Here is a 17,443-nt window from a genome sequence, read left to right on the forward strand (position 1 = left end):
TCGTGTTATCAAGAGATAATGACACCATGAGGGACAAAGTAAATGTAAAATTGCGGTAATGTGACGGAATGGGCAGATGTTACGGGTTTAGTGAGGACAGAAGGGTAAAGGTTTTTAGTCTTTCTAAAAACAGGAGATGTAAGCAGGTCTGAATAAATAAAACATTTTTAATAAATAGTTTGGTTCCTGTAAATTAATTGAAATAAGGCTGAATTCTAGACCACAATTCTGCTGATTAATTTTAATATCCATGTGCTTGTTCTAATATGCTACCGTTTCTATAGTAACAGTGAATCCTAATAGCAAAAAACTACAACAACAACTTGTATAATTTGTTTGAGTTACAAGTTTCTCAATTAAAGAAATCCTGTATTTTTTGTCTTATTAACTTGAAGAGAGAAAAAGGAAAATAGAAACCTATAGTGTTATAAGTGCTTTATAACAAGAATGTAAGTGAGAACAGGAACTAACATGTCTCACATGCATTAAATGTAACTATAAAGGGATAAAAAAGCTGTATTTTTAATAGATATAACATAAAATCCACCTTTGTGTCATGGATTATTTTCCTATGTACAGTATGTATGGAAGTGTCCATTGGTTTTACATTTATGATTAAAGCCCAAATAAACAATAAACAACGCATCAGTAACGGAACACATCCACAGCAGCTTTAATGAATTCGCCTGTATAAAGGAGGTGGAACTGTGCAGGTTCTTCACAAGACGTGACGTCAAACGTTCTTATTAAACGTAGAATAGCTCAAAGGAACGAATAAAGGACAGAAATCTTAAAGCAGTTGGATCCAAGCGGAGTCACTAGACTATATAAAGAGGCCACAGTTACAAATGAAGGCATTCTATAAATAGGATGTTGGCTAATTAGTGGTTTGTACAAGATAGCGCTCTAAATAAATCATAAACACGCTCAGCTGAGCCAGGCAAGGGCAGAGGAATGATAAACCCATACCTAGAAACCTTAACTCAAAGTGGAAGACCCTTATACAAGCTCACGCTAGACAATCACACTGAAATAGCGCTCAACAAGCAGACATCAATCCATCAGCTGTAAAAAAAAATAAAAAAAAGTAAGACTTAACAAGACTCGTCAGTGCTGTAAACCCAGGACCCAGGACTATTCGCAGAACATGTTAGCTCTCTGGATGAGTGTTCACTGGAGTGCAGGGTTGCCAGTTCAAAAAACATCCATCCCAATTACTTTTCCACAAAAATCGAGCCTAGTTTGAACCAACTCGAACCACTGTACTGTTTTCCGTATTTATCCTTCCAAGCAATTCTATTGAAAGTGTAAATAATACACACCTGGCAACCCTTGTGTGGGTTTCAATGTGCTGTGTCTTGTGTCACACAGTTCTCTGTATCTCAAAAGTGCTTTTGTCCCATGCGATCTCCTCTCTATACGCACACTACACAGTATATCAGCTGAGAAATGCTAGCAGCTAGTATGCTAGAGTGAAAACAGCAAGCTTAGCTGAAATGCTAAAAGTTACTTTTCCAACACCTGATGTAACATAAGCAGCATTTAAAGATAAAAATCTATTTTATGCAGACAGAACGGATCGTATCAAACAGAATGATACAATATCATGCACCTTGTAACAAATTGGCAAAGCATAAAATCCTCACTGTTTTGATCTGGATAATTTTTAGAATTGTTCAAATATCTCTTGAAATATTCTTTGATTTCATTCCAATAGCCTGCAGGCGCAAATGCTCTCGTAGTCTCGCTGTGTTTGCAGTAGATATGGGAATAAACTCTGAGCTCTCTCTCTCTCTGTGTGTGTGTGTGTGTGTTCCAGGTTGCTAATCCAGGCTGGCATAGACATAAACCGTCAGACGAAATCTGGCACGGCGCTGCACGAGGCTGCACTCTGTGGGAAAACCGACGCCGTTCGCCTCCTTCTAGACGTGAGTATACACATTTTGTGTATGTTATGCGAAAAAAAAAAACTTTTCAGATATTAAATGATGCTTTGTGTACAGTATACACAGTATGCAGTATATGCACAAAAGTGTTTTAATTAAATTCCACATGAGAAGCTGTATTTTAAATAATAAACAAAAAGGTATTTACGACTCTGAAGGTAAATTATCCTTTTTGTTTGTTTGTTTCAGAGTGGCATTAGTGCCAGTGTGAGGAACACGTACTGCCAGACAGCACTGGATATCGTAAATCAGTTCACCACGACACAAGCCAGTCGAGAGATTAAACAGATGCTGAGAGGTATGAGAGAGAGAGAGAGAGAGAGAGAGAGAGAGAGAGAATAGCAATCACTCTATCCTACTTGAGTGTTAACAGCATACCATCCATTGTACAGTCTAGAAGCAAATTTTAAGCAGTGCTGCTCTTCCCCTGAGCATGATTCCTGCCCCAGTCTGCCACAATCAGCATTTTCTGCAGTTCCCATTCTGACCACTAGGAAATAATAACTCTATGGTGCTATAAGAGGCACACCATTAAACCTTTAATGGTCCACTCATATAGACAAGCGAAGAAACTGTAAGGGCTCCGTATATTCTATGAGTATCAATATATGAGACCACTAAATAATTTGCTCTTTATATGTACAACATGCCTACATTTAGACATTATGCCACAGAGACAAGTAAATTATGTTGTGTGTACATGCAGATGCCTCTGCAGCCATGCAGGTGAGGGCACTCAAAGACTACTGCAACAACTATGACCTGACGAGCCTGAACATCAAAGCAGGCGACATCATCACGGTAATTACCCAGAGTGCAACACTTGGAGGACAAGCACTTTTCAGGGGCGAAAAAAAGCTAACTAAAACCTGACTGCAAATGGCCTGTTATTCAAGAAAAGCTTCTGAATGGATTTAACACAGTGTACACTGCCATCTGCTGGATTTACTCCACTTGGGTTCATTAAAAAAAAGGAAGACATGAAACAAAAACAAAACACATTCAACAATAAAAAGACTTATGATGATTTATGAATATATGAGAATATGAGCACTGGAATAAATGAATAGTACTAATTCATATTTTTACATGAATCACTGGGTTAATTTAATAAAATGGCTTCCACATTCATTACTTCAAAAGCTTTTTTTTTGCGTTTTATTCTCAGGTCCTGGAACAGCACTCTGATGGCCGCTGGAAAGGCTGTATTCACGACAACCGCACAGGAAATGACCGTGTTGGATACTTCCCCTCCAACATGGTGGAGGTCATCAAGAGGGCAGGTGTGCCACAGTGTAATCACATGACCATTATGGTCATGTGACCTACGCTGCTGTCCTAGTTCAAACTAACTCATCCATGTGCTACACGCAACCTCTCAGTGCTTTATGTGTGTGTGTGTGTGTGTGTGTGTGTGTATACACGAGAGGAAGAGCTGCCTATGTGTGTCCCACACATAGATTAAGCTGATAATAACAAAACTAATACCAAAGATTTATTTAAAATAAATAAATAAATAAATAAATAAATAAATAAATAAATAAATAAATAAAACATCAGTGGGAATCTTGGTGTGGGAAGATACAGTAGAGCTTTTTGCGTGTCTGTGAGTGTGTGTGTGTTTGTTTGTGTGTGTGTGTGTGTATGTGTGTGTATGTGTGTGCACTCACCACCTTCGAGCGTGCAGCACTTCCACACAGTGATTTTAATTAGAATGGTCAGCCGGACGGGAGGAGAGAGAGAGAGAGAGAGAGAGAGAGAAATCGAAAGATGATGAAGAGTGAAAAGATGAGTCCATTTCTATCCAGTCGTGTCTTCATTTCCATTCTCCTTTTTCCTCCCACTCATGTCATCATTCCATCTAGAAACACACATCACATAATGCACACAGACACATGATTGCTGTCAGGTAAAAGGACAAATTCATTTAGTGTGGTTTTACTGGTATTAGTCTGTTTGCTGAGTGTGAATCAGAGTGAGATTTGTACTTTTGGTTTTTTTTTGCTGTTTGTTTTGGATTCCTGCACAAAACCAAAAAGCAAACTGAGGCATGTGTATGAGGTTAAAAACTCTGATTCAATGGTCAGAAATGTATCATCACATAAACCTTTATCAAGTGAGTGACAAGATCAAAATCACCCATGGAAAATGCTTTCTCTTTGTTGATGCAAAAGTTAAGAGAAATTGTGCAGCATTACAGCTATGTCCTTTAGCTCAGTCTTTGCCTCATGGGTCACTTAAGCAGCTTGCATCTACAAAAACTATGCTGAAACCCAAAATACATGACATATTTGGTTCAGTACCTGCAGACGGGATACAGAGTCAAATGGCTCTGTACTTGGAGTGGTGTGATTGGGAGGAAAGGCCTCCAGGATATGGACCCAAAGGGTGAAAGGTTATTGGACTTCTATGCAGGCCAAGGATCAGCAATAACAAACACTTTTTTGAACATAAGCTTGCTCATAATTGTACGTGATACCGAAGCACCTTGGACCATCATCGAATTTGAAGCCATATTTGTGGACACTTGTGCAAAGGAATGTGCAGATCTGTCGACTGATCACCAATTGGTGGTGACTTGGATTAAACCTACAGGGCACCGGCCAGAGCCTCACCAGTTGTCTTATACCAACAAAAAGATTTCTCCAGTATACCAAAAGGCAGCTACAAGTAGCTGAAAAGCAGTTGGTACCTGTCATTGCAATAACCTTTGGACATACAAATGGATACCAATGATGAGGGAAGCCATCAAGCTGAAGAAGGACACTTTCCAAGTAATACTCACATGTGGGACCTTCTGTTTCTGGAGCCAGACGGGCTGCTGCTCTCGGTTCATAGAAAGCTCAGGCATAGAAAGCGTTTGGAAATGCTGTGAAAGCACAAGCTCTGCTAAGCATGTGCTGGGGATCGTTGACCTCTATTGTTGAATAATGGAAGGAGCATTTTGAGGAGTGCCCAGGCCCTCATTATAGGAGGCAGTGCCTGAACTCTCCGGTGTTTTGGAGTACTTCTCTGTGGTTAAGGTTAATGTGGTGGTTGGAATGGATGAATTGGTGTTGACAGCATGCCTCTTCACTCTCGCATGGAGACAATGGAAATGAGGTTCTGGGTTTCTGGGCTATGGATAAAAAGAATGCCCACAGTTTAGCTTTTGGTAGAGCTGTATCTGGCACATCCATCTAGATGGAGACCTTGTGGTAGACCTAGGATTCACTGGAGAGATTGTATCATACGCTTGGCTTGGAAACATCTGGGGATCCAAAAAAAGAAATGAGGAGATGAAACCTTTCAGTGGAGACAGAAAAGACTCTTTCTCAGCCAACAGGGAATGTGAAAGGAAAATGAAAGAATGACTTATATGCAGTTTCGAAACCAAAAGTATGGATTTTGCTCTGTTTAAGCTCAGAAAATGGACAAATAGGTGTGAAAAATCCCTTAGTTTAGAAGTCCACGCATTTCCTCCTCTTTCACTGTACATACATGACCCTATGAGGCATGCGACGCTACATATCTTTATAGTTGATTGTTGTAAGTGAGTCTTTTGCATTGGAATGGTGTCATTTTATTGTAACAGTACACACACAAACCTTTTGATTTCCTCCTTGCATGCTATTCAAGAAGCTCTTTTAATTTGATAAGTTGTTAGGATCTATAATGTTTAGTGCCTAGAGCTAGCTGTTTTTTTTCTTGAACATGTTTTATTTTGTGTTTCCTTCCCCTGTCGTGTTGTGTCGTGTCGTGTCGTGTTTTGGTGTCATTTGTGTTATTATTTCCGTCGTGCCCAGGACCCTCTACTCAGCAGTATCTTAAGATACACATCCGTCCGCCGGCAATTGGCTCAGTTGCCATGGTGAACGGTGACTCCCACATTCTCTCTCTTCCCCTGACCTCTTTGCCCCCTCCTCCCTCCCTGATCTCTTCCCATCAGCCCCTGTTCACCTCATTCGGGTATAACACACCCACCTGCAGCTCATTTGCGTTCGAACCGCCCTCCTCCCGCTCAGAGGGGCCGAAAAGAGCGAAAGGTACAAACACACACACATGAGTGCACACACACACACACACACACACATATACAGTATAGGCTTATGAATTGATGTATTAGATCAATTTAAAATACTTATAAGTTGCTTTAGATAAACATGATGATTTTTAGCCACTCTCATTAAAATCTGATAATTTGCCTAATATGCAAACCCCACTTTTTGTTTTTTGCTCTTCACATTTCGGGATATTTAGACAGCATCAGCATTCATCAGAATACTTAGAATTTTAGATTTCTTTAAACAATATGGCCACCACTTCACAATTAGTCCTTGTTGGGTGGAGCTTAAAATAGTCATTTATCTGTAAATTATCTGTAATGACAAAAAATGGGTGTGAGGTTATGACATGTTGTTATGCAATTGTTCAGTTTGTTAATCAATGAAACTAGAATCGGAATGAAAACACTGACAAACCTCCATCTACCCCATGACAGGCAAGAGCAATATCGTTCTGACTGGGAGGTGTGACTAATTTCTGGGCCTGAAAAATGGAAATAAAATGGGTTTGTTTAAAATGACTTGTTTAAAATGTCTTTTAAACCTTAAACGTATCTAAGATCATACACAAGATACAGCTTCAGTAAACAGAATTAAAATGAGATGTATAGAAAGCATCTGAGGTTTAAAACCCATAACACACATTAGATCAGATGCATTCATTAATGTGATTCATAATCACGTCTAGAAGGAGAAGTCACCTGCCAAGAACTGTTTTTTATGAATTTCATGAATCAGAAAATAGTTTCCTAGAGAAGACCACAACATTCCTCACCAAACCTGTTGATCAAAAGCTGATCTGATTAAGTTGAAGCCATGTTTCGAGTGTGTTACCTATTCATTATATGGTGTTATTTGATAATAATGAAGGAAATTCTATGCAAATACAGTGCAAATAGACTTGTCAAACAGAAAGACTGATTGTTGCAGGTTTTGTCATGTATTTTTTTTTTTATTTAAATATACACTACTCACAAAAAGTTAAGGATATTTGGCTTTTGGGTGAATGTTCACGCTACAGTGATATTATATCATGAAAGTAGGGCATTTAAGTAGAAGCTGCAATGGTGATTTCCTCATCTCAAACAATTTCTTGGAAAACAAAAGCCAACAACAGTGGTGGGTATACCACAACAAAAAATCTCAGTGTCTCAATAATTTGTCATGTGCCCTTGACCATCAATTACAGCTTCACAACGATGTCTCATGCTGTTCACGAGTCGACTTATTGTCTGCTGAGGCATGGCATTCCACTCTTCTTGAAGGGCGGCCCTCAGGTCATTGAGGTTCTGGGGTGCAGGGTTACGAGCCTCTACACGGCGACTCGGCTGATCCCATAGGTTTTCTATGGGATTCAGGTCTGGAGAAAGTGCAGGCCACTCCATTTGAGGTACCCCAGCCTCCAGCAGCCGTTCCCTAATGATGCGACCTCGATGAGCTGGAGCATTGTCGTCTATGAAGATGAAATTAGGCCTGTGTTGTTCATGCAGGGGCACAATGACTGGATTAATGATGTTATTCAGGTAGTACTGGCTTGTCACTGTACCATTCACAAGATGTAGGGCAGTTCTGTATTGAGTGGACGCACCTGCCCAGACTGTAACACCACCACAACAGTGGCTGATGCATAGCGCTCTCCTTGACATCTCCAACATCGTTGGCGGCCATCATTTCTGCTCAACGTGAATCGACTTTCATCAGAGAACAGCACTGAGGCCCACTGGTCCCTCGTCCAGCGTGAATGCTCCCTGGCCCGATGCCTGTGCCTGGTGGTGTGGTCATGTACCCATGCAGGTCGTCTAGCACGCAGACCATGCTGATGTAAATGGTTTCGAATGGTCTGACGTGACACTTGGGTGTCTCTCACCTCCCTTAAATGTGCCTGGAGTTGAGTGGCATTCATCATCCGGTTCCGCAGGGCACTGTTCACAATGAAGCGGTCATCAACATGGGATGTGCCCAAAGGGCGTCCACTTCTATGCCTTTCTGTGACTCTCCCAGTCTCTCTGTATCTCTGTCGCAACCTGCTGATGACACTCTGTGACACTCTAAGCTCAGTGGCCACTTCCCTCTGAGAACATCCTGTTTGAAGCCTCACAATGGTGAGGTACTGTTGATCAATTGTTAGGTGTGGTCTTGGTCTCATGATGTCAAAATGTGAACAGCATGATGAAGAGGACTGTTTAAATACCAATTCTAATTGAACCAGAAAATTTATTGGTGGATTCATGGATCAAACACCAGTTGTGAATTTTGCCGTTAAGCACCTTGTTAGAGAACAGCAAGTTCTGCAGAAAGTACTGAAACACTGAACAGTTGGACATGTGCATTCAGAAGTGTAGAGAAGGTCAAATTAAGTTCACCTGTAAAGGTTATAGTGCATTTTAGGTGCATCCTGAAATTTCACCCGAAAGCCAAATATTGTTAACTTTTTGTGAGTAGTGTATATCAAATAAGCACATTTTGTATTATTTTACTAATACTTTCTAATCTATAAAGGTGTATTTTGCTCTTTGGCTCCCTGAATATAATTCCCTGCTTTCTGTGTGTAGATATATTTTTTTTTTTGCAGTGGAATATAGGCATATGTAGAAATCTGTGTGTGTGTGTTTGTCTGCGTATGTGTTTCAGGTTCCCGAGGTTCGGTGTCCAGCCCCCATGGCTCCCCGACGTTAAGTGGGCAGCAAAGCAGTTCCAGTGAGGAGATCTGGGTCCTGAGGAAACCTTTAGCAGGTATGGATTTGAGTACACTGATCAATCATAACATGAAAACCACCTGCCTAATATTGTGTAAGCCCCCCTTCTGCACCAAAAGAGCTCGAGCCTGTTGAGGTATGTACTCCATAAGACCTTTGAAGGTGTGCTGTGGTATCTGGCATCAAGACATTCACAGCAGATCCTTTAAGTCCTGTAAATTGTGAGGTGGAGTCTGCAAAGATCAGACTTGTTTGTTTAGCACTTGACACAGATGTTCGATTGGATTGAGATCTGGAGAATTTATAGGCCAAGTCAGCACCTTGAATCATGATCCTTAAACCATTCCTGAACAGGTTTTGCAGTGTAGCAGGGCATATTATCCTGCTGAAAGAGCACACTGAACTGAATACCGTTGCCATGAAGGGGTGTACATGGTATTCATGCGTAACATTGTTTTGGTAGGTGTCCACAATGCATCCTGGCACCATCTCTTCCCTAGGTCACTGGCCATCCACATGATATGAAAAAAAAAAAACCAATCACCTTTTTCCGTTTCTCCATGGTTCAGTTCAGATACTCACAAGCCCATTATAGGCACTTTCAGCAGTGTACAGGAGTCAGCATGAGCACTCTGAATGGTCTGAGGCTATGCAGAGAAGTGACTGTTCACTTGCTGCCTTGTATATATCACATACCTTGACAGATGTCATTGTAACAGGATAATCAGTGTTATTCACTTCACCTGTCAGTGTTTTAATGTCATGGCTAATCAATATATGCATACATATGCAGTATGAGCATTATTCAAAAGGTGAGTACTTCATTCAGGATAGATTATGCCATTTTTTTCTAGAGAAGACTTGTGTTGACCAGCATATGTGTAACTGCTGCACACACTTATTTTCAAAATAAGTTATTTCAACTGAACCACCAGCTCATCTACATGCAGCCAATGCAGAATGCAAAACAGAGACAATTTTTTTTTTTTTTAACTTACATGTTACTTATTCATTATTTGTTCACTAGGTGCTGGCAGCACAGGGAGCCTTACCAGTGGCCGCTCTTCAGTCAGTGGTCCGGTGGACAATGCCAATGCTCATCTTGCCAGCTCCCCTGTGCCTGTCCCAACCACGCCAACACATTCCCCAGGGCTCAACACACATGGCGTTAACGTGCCTGGGCTACACGCACAGGCAGAGGGGGTAAAGGTGCGAAAAACACACTACAAGTCCTTTAGTAGCAAATCTACACAGAAATAATGTTTCTCTTATTTAAAAAAATATTTTGTGTTTGTGTTGTAGTTGCTGGCTACAGTATTGTCTCAGTCAGCCAAAGCAAAAGAACATCTCCTGGAGCAGGACCCCAGTGCAGGTACCCTATTTTTGGGTCCAACCCATTAACCAGCATTGCATTTATTCATCAGATATAAAAAGATTTTGTAAAAAAAAAAAAAAACTGGGGTTGTAGAAATAACATTTTGTTGTGTACTCCAGCTTCTTCGCAACTTACCCAGAGTGCACCTGGTGGTCCACGTCCAGAAAAGAAAAAAACATTTGTTGATCCTTTACTACAGAGAAAAGATAGTGCTGCAACAGAAAGCAAGGCAAGTCACTGTCGTATGTCGAAAATGATGAGAACATGGAATCAAATGTCTCCACATACAATAATAAGTATATAAAGAACAACTGAATTATTTGTGTTGTAGAGCTCAGAGGCCGTGGCTGAATGGCTTACTAGCGCTCAGCTACAGTTTTATACAACAAACTTTCTTACAGCTGGATACGATCTTCAGACCATCAGTAGGATGACACCAGAGGTACTGACACAAACTTTTTCAAGTACAAATGAATCTTTTGAACTTGGGTCATAAATTCTGATTATGTTTATCACAGAAACCTGTATAGTGTTAATGAATAAAATAGAATTCATTGTACAGAAATTTGATCTCATTATGTTTGAACTCCAGGATCTGACAGCAATTGGGGTGACAAAACCTGGACACAGGAAAAAGATGCTGTCTGAGATTAGCAAACTCTGCATTCCTGACTGGATACCTAAAGAGAAACCAGTAAGACCTTTAGCAAAATGTTATTGAATGAATTAAATTTCATGTCAATCATTGTGGAGATAGTTAGACTTCACAGCCTCTTTCTTCCTCATCTTCATGTTCCTGTAGACTAGCCTAGCAGAGTGGTTGTCCCTGATTGGACTTAGTCAGTACTATCAGACTCTTGTCCAAAATGGTTACGACAACATGGACTTTGTCAGTGACATCACCCTGGAGGACTTGCACGAGATTGGCATCACCAAGCTGGGTACTGAAGAGTCTGAATGTATAGATATAAAATTGGAGTATTTCTTTAATATATTTAACCATATTAATAGTGTAACAACAATTCCTTTACACTGCAGGACATCAGAAGAAGTTAATGTTAGCTGTTAACCGTTTGGGAGAACCTCTGAAAAAGGAGGACACTTGCAAGGAAAGGCAGTCCAATGAAAGCACAACTTCAAAACAACAAGCTGCTCCAGAATCCACCCCTGCACCAAGGGCACGCAGAGGAATTGAAGGACATGGCTCTCCACGGCACACCACCCAGGGGCGTGGTATACAACGAGCAAATGCTCCACCTCCTCTAAAAAAGCCTGCTTTGTGCAACAGTCCAGCCCACACACCACCACATACACCCACTAAAGTCAAAAGTTCATCCCCTCACTCAAATTCTCAAGCCCGCCCAGTCCCGTTGCTCTGTCTTCCCCATGAAAGCACAGTTGAGGAAGATGAAGATGGCACACCTCCTTTACCTAGACGGAAAGACCCACCCTTCCCTGATTCATCCATGAAATATGCCATGGTGGGTGGGGGTAACCGTACAGCGTCCTCCCTGGATGTTGGAGGGGTAAACCGTAGCCAGTCCTTTGCCACAACACGACCTCGCAGGAAGACACGCCCCCCTACACCTCCAAAGCGCTCTTGCTCCTCCATCTCCACAGGGAACCTGCTAAATGAAGGCGGGGTTAACCAAGGCGAGCCGTGTGATTCGTTTCTCAGTGTGACATACAGAGAACGGCGCCGTAGCGACTGTGGACCTGCATCTGAATCAGGGGTTTTAGGTGGAAGCGTTCGAGACATTGCTGCCATGCTAGAAATGTCCACATTAGGGGGCAGGACAAAAAGTGGTAGCAGGAATTACTTACAGGTAACACCATTTTTATGAAATCAAACAAAAACATTCTCATCCTGTTACATTTCCTCATGTTTTTGTTAACATGTTCTTGATATTAATAATGAGTCAGTTACATTATTGTGAATATGAAATCTTAAATTTCTCCAGGCAAGCCCAGACATTCTCAGAAGAAACCGTGACACTCTGAGTTCAGACGAAGAGATCCAGTGTCGACGTCGCACAATCAGCGGCCCTATAACTGATTATGAGAATCCCATTGCACAGCAAGATGGCACCCAACAAGTTACTAAATTTCTGCCATTTACTGAAGAACCAGTGGAAAATCTCCATGTGAGGCGAACTCCAGAGCCCCGACCCCGCTCTATGCTCACTCAAGAAGAATGGTCACGTGTAGATGCCACAGCGACCTTAAGGAGGCCCCGCACACCTCACGACGTGGGCAGTGAGAGGTTCCAGCTCACTGAAACCAGCACTGTGAGAAGACGGCCAAAGGTCATAGCACCATCTCAGATAGATGATGTAGCTGCAAATGCACCAGATGGTGCTATTCGTGTAAGACCCGTATCAGAGGTGGAAAATATGTATAGGGAAAGTGATATGAGTGATGATTTTAGGCGAGCATTGAAGCCTCCAGTTTCCCCCAAACCAGCCTTGGGCCTCAGAAAGCTTGAGCCTCCCACTCCAACCAGGAGAGTTCCACTTCCAGGACTGGAGAACCAACACAGCACAGGTATTGCTAAATTAGTATGGATAATCAGTTTTGAAAAATTGGTCTGAAGCATGTGCTGAAAATGACAAAATTCTGTCATAGTGAATTTGTTCAATACTAGACTTTAAAATATTTTGCTGGACATAACTGTCTTTAAGTACATAACATTATTTATGATTATTTTGAATAGTTAATATATATTATTACATTAACCAAATTTTTTCTCTGGTGTTTCTGTCACTGCAGTGGAGGTCAAAAAAGTTCCACCGGCTGTGTCTCCAAAGCCAAGCCCTCCTCCAACACTTCCTAAACCAATCAAAATAAAGCCCCTGCCAACACACACACTTACCCCACCCAGTGAGCTAAACACACACCCACTCTCCCCGACTGTTCTTTCTGAGCAAGAGGAACATCCCGTACTGAGTCCATCAACCCCGACTCCGAAACCAGCAGAGTCCCACACTTTGTCCCCACGACCGTTGACATCTCCTGCTCAGAGCCCACAAACTCCACAAACTCCCTCTACTCCCGGGAGTGGATCTGCCCCGGTCAAACCTCCAAGATCCTCCATGGCAGGGCTGTCAGTGGACATTCCCAGCCCTTTTGAGGCAGAGCCACGAGAGGTGGAAAAACACAGTGAGGATGATGAGAGGAAAAGGCAGAGGAAGGAGGCAGCAGTGGTTAAGGGGCAAGAGATAGGAACCTCTAATGAGGTCACAAGGGTCACAGAGGGGTCAGGGCAGGTGCTGATGAGGCGCAGGAAAGTAGGTGTGGCCAGACAGATGCCAATTGAGGGAGAAATTGAAAGCACAACAGAAGATGGTTGTGTAACTGCAGAGGAAATTCCACAGGGGGCACCAATTGCCAGAGGATTGGATGAAGCCAGACTTCATGGGGAAGAAGAAATATACCAGCTAAGGCTAGATGAGACCAGTGCTTCCTTAGCTGCAGCGCTGGAGGTTGTAGAGGAAAGGATCATGACTGAAGACAAGTATTTATAAATTTTTTATTCATCATTAAAAATGAAATGTTTTTTGATACTAATTAAAATGTATGCATGTATATGTATGTATATGCAGTGTTGGGGAGTAACTAGTAGTAACTAGTTACATGTAACGGCGTTACATAATTTAATTACAAAATAAATGTAACAGTAACTCGTTACAGTTACTGAGAAAAATGTGTAATTAAATTACAGTTACTTATGAAAATGTAGGATATGTTAAATGATATTAATTTGTTGCTAGAGTTTATTAAAGTGGTGCTATTCTGATGCTTTTGATTGGTTCTCTGGTTTGAATTTGCGGCGCGTCTGCCAATTACGTTAATCCACAATTGCCGCTGAAAGCTTTAGGCTACTACAACCTGTCCGAAAGTTGCCACCATGGCGAGTGATAAAAATGCATTTCAGTCCTGGAAATTTAAAAATAATTTCATCCTGAAATCCAATAAGGGCACAAATACACTGAACAAAATTATAAACGCAACACTTTTGTTTTTGCTCCATTTTTCATGAGCTGAACTCAAAGATCTAAGACTTTTTCTATGTACACAAAAGGCCTATTTCTCTCAAATATTGTTCACAAATCTGTCTAAACCTGTGTTAGTGAGCACTTCTCCTTTGCCGAGGTAATCCATCCACCTCACAGGTGTGGCATATCAAGATGCTGATTAAACCAGTCAGTATCTACTAATCCACTAAAACGCGCCAGCACATTCATCGAGCTCATAGTGTACTCAAGACCTGTATTCAAAACATTCAGAACAAATTAGCTTGTCTGCTAGCTACTTTTACCAGGCACACTTCTATTTATGAACCCTTGACAGAAAATATATAGCTCACATTTTTCCTCCTTGTAAATGTGTTGGTGTCAGATCTAATATAACTTAGTTATTTTAGCGCTGTAGCGTACATTATGATGACTCTTTACAGATTATGTTTTTTTTTCAAGGCATTGTTACTTGCCAGTGTGTCCTGTCATAGCTACGCAAAGATCTGATTCCTAAAACAGTATTAAATTAATATAATCTTAATTCAAATGATGAAAGATGTAAAATTCTAACAGTAAACAGAGTTGAGTTCTACTGTAAGGTTAACCCTGCCTGGGATAAATGTTTGGAAATGATTTCGTTGAAAATATCCGTTAGAAACTTAAAAGTAATCAAAAAGTAATCAAATGTAATCAGTTACTTTACTTTTATAAAGTAACTGAAAAGTCACAATTTATTACATTACAGGGTAATTTGTAATCTGTAACCTATTACATTTCCAAAGTAACCTACCCAACACTGTGTATATGCATATATATATATTTATATATATATATATATATATATATATATATATATATATATATATATATATATATATATATAAAAAAGGTTTTTCAAATAAAAAGACATAGACATATTGAAGACCAACAAATTAGCATTGTACTGTATTTATCAGAAATCCCACCTTCTTCCTTTTCTCCCATGTGTTCCAGTTCTACAATGGAGAATAAAAGCACAGTCAACATTCTCGACGACATTGGAAGCATGTTTGATGATCTCGCTGACCAGTTGGATGCCATGCTGGATTGAAAAAAAAAGCACAAATAAATCATAGACACAAAAGCACAGCATAGTCTTCATCTGAGCGCCAGATCTATTTAAAGCCTTGCTTTAATGATCAAGCTAATCCAAGGGGAATTACAATAAACGATATGATAAACATGGACTTGTTTATAAAGTTGTGGACCTTCTGGATGACAGATATCTTGGGTTTAAAATGTGAAATCCTGAAACATCCATGTTTGGTGAAGGTTTTGGAGCCAGGATGTACGGACCGCTCTCATGCTGCTTCCAGAGATAAGCACAAATAAATGCTAACAAACTATTTAAACATTGTTAAGGTCAAGAAATGCTAGCAATGTGTCAGAGTGTATGTGTGTGTGTTTCTGTGTGTACTATGTTTGGGCTTTTCTTCACTGGCGATCGACGTTCGTGTATTCATTTTTCAGAAATAATTGGAATCACCATTTTTGTGCTTTAATGTGAAGCTGGCTATGAGGTTTGGTGATAACTCAGATTTCAAAGGGGAACACGGGGAAAACAAAAAGGAAGAATATGCTAAAGATTGAGGAATTTTGCTTGGTAGCTAAAAAAAAGTAGGACAAGCCATTTAATGGGTTCCCCTTTGAATCCATATTTTAAAGCAAAAAAAAAACCTGAGATGTTGTGATCCTTATGTTGTCACTGTATTTGTTTGTGCGTGAATGTGTTTAATTGTGTAGTTTCTGCATTGACAAATCCCAATTTTCAGCAGATAGAGCAGTGTAATTTATAATTTATAATTTATAAATGCTGCGTGACATAGTGTAAATGTGACATATAGATTACAGAGTAGAATTTGGAATGCAACAAGCACCCCTTCGATCCCAATTAATGTGAACGAGCATTATGGGCCGTATTCAGAGTGCCAAAGTCATGCTGGGAAAGTTACAGAGTTGGGTTCTGCACCAGTTTAAGTTAGTTTTCTCAGTTTGCGCCATTCAGATGATTCAAATAACCTGTGTGTAGTTCATGCATCTCAGGATGCCAGATTTTTCTTGAGTAGAGCACCTAAGACCAACAGCATCTAGACCACCACTTTTAAACCTAAAAAGTAAAACACTCATTATTCAACAGCTTATAGAATAGCACCTGATCTGGGACATCCTATTATTTAGCATTTAACTTTTTTATGTCATACTCCGACAGTTAATAATTTGCACAATTTAACGAGATATTAAATCAAGGTCATGAGAGCCAATGTCCTTAAAAAATCTTAACCTGTGTTTTAGCCAAAATCTGTTCCATATGCATAACTCTTATGTAACTTCTGAATAGCACATAATTCTGCAGTTATGTCTGCAGTGTCAATTTCAATATTAAATCTACACTTAACTCTGAATACAGTCCTTTGTCTGTTTGTGTGGCAAAGAGTTTAGGGAGTGTGTATGCGTGTGTGTGGGCAGGGCTTGGGGTATGTGTGTGTTTAAGATGCAAAATGAGATGACACAAGTTTTTTTATGTTTTGCGTATGCATTGGCCCATTGGAGAGAGCTTGCAGTCAAGATAATAGTGGCCAAAAGTACATTTAAGTGTATATGTTATATAATTACAGAGCAATATTTCTATCAACTCTCCATGTTGGTAATTTTAGTTTTATGACAATCCTTTATCATGTTTGATTAATTCTGTTAAAGGTGGACATTAGAGATAAAACTTATATCCTATATAAAAAAAAGTCTATGTAATATTCAAGTTATTTTGTGTACATGCTCAACTGGCTAATGTGTTTGACCCTGGTGAAATGATCCTTGGAGACCTCTTCCATGTAAAGCATATTGAGAGTATGTGGAAGTACGATAAATAAACTTTATGAATTATGGACAAGAAGTGCATCTTGTATTTATACATCCTACTTAAGCACTTTTTTGCCTGGTTAGGGTCCTTTATCCTGGCTGCAATCCTGCACACAACTCATGCATAGCTAGTGGCAATTTAGTGTAGCCAGTTCACCTGCTAAGAACAAACTTGAGAACCCAGTGGAGTCTTTACACTTGATCAGATTGTGCACATCCCTACTGAAGCAATAAAGAAAAAATACTGTGGTGGGGTACATACAGTATGTAAAGACTTCCAGATCCCATCAACTCAGTCATTATTGCAACACAAAGCTTTATATAGGACAGTGGTGGGCCGTCAGGGTCAGCAAGTCCTTCTCTGCTGGCCTAAACAGCAGTGATTTGAATCACTGACTTGCATTTTAATATATTTAATATATTTTTCCATGAATGTGTATTAAATTATTCCCAATAGTCTATTCTCTACATT

The 17,443-nt window shown here is 40.2% G+C and overlaps 1 protein-coding gene across 2 annotated transcripts in view; it reads left to right on the forward strand.

Moving 5' to 3' along the window:
• The window catches only part of si:dkeyp-9d4.3 (caskin-1), a 35,710-nt gene extending 19,473 nt beyond the window's left edge, over positions 1-16,237 (forward strand). Inside the window, exons 7-22 of one of the 2 annotated variants that reach the window (XM_058379834.1) lie at positions 1,820-1,928; positions 2,136-2,244; positions 2,653-2,747; positions 3,115-3,229; positions 5,732-5,971; positions 8,621-8,722; positions 9,713-9,894; positions 9,988-10,057; positions 10,180-10,289; positions 10,392-10,502; positions 10,653-10,754; positions 10,863-11,001; positions 11,099-11,886; positions 12,022-12,604; positions 12,830-13,574; positions 15,070-16,237. In XM_058379834.1, coding sequence (XP_058235817.1) covers positions 1,820-1,928; positions 2,136-2,244; positions 2,653-2,747; positions 3,115-3,229; positions 5,732-5,971; positions 8,621-8,722; positions 9,713-9,894; positions 9,988-10,057; positions 10,180-10,289; positions 10,392-10,502; positions 10,653-10,754; positions 10,863-11,001; positions 11,099-11,886; positions 12,022-12,604; positions 12,830-13,574; positions 15,070-15,166 — 3,697 coding nt within the window. In that variant the 3' untranslated portion in view covers positions 15,167-16,237. The remainder of the gene's footprint in view (positions 1-1,819; positions 1,929-2,135; positions 2,245-2,652; positions 2,748-3,114; positions 3,230-5,731; positions 5,972-8,620; positions 8,723-9,712; positions 9,895-9,987; positions 10,058-10,179; positions 10,290-10,391; positions 10,503-10,652; positions 10,755-10,862; positions 11,002-11,098; positions 11,887-12,021; positions 12,605-12,829; positions 13,575-15,069) is intronic. The other variant, XM_058379835.1, reaches the window with a different exon arrangement.
• Positions 16,238-17,443: the final 1,206 nt, after the last annotated feature.

Source organism: Hemibagrus wyckioides, linkage group LG26 (assembly GCF_019097595.1).
Source record: "Hemibagrus wyckioides isolate EC202008001 linkage group LG26, SWU_Hwy_1.0, whole genome shotgun sequence".
Lineage (NCBI taxonomy): Eukaryota > Metazoa > Chordata > Actinopteri > Siluriformes > Bagridae > Hemibagrus > Hemibagrus wyckioides.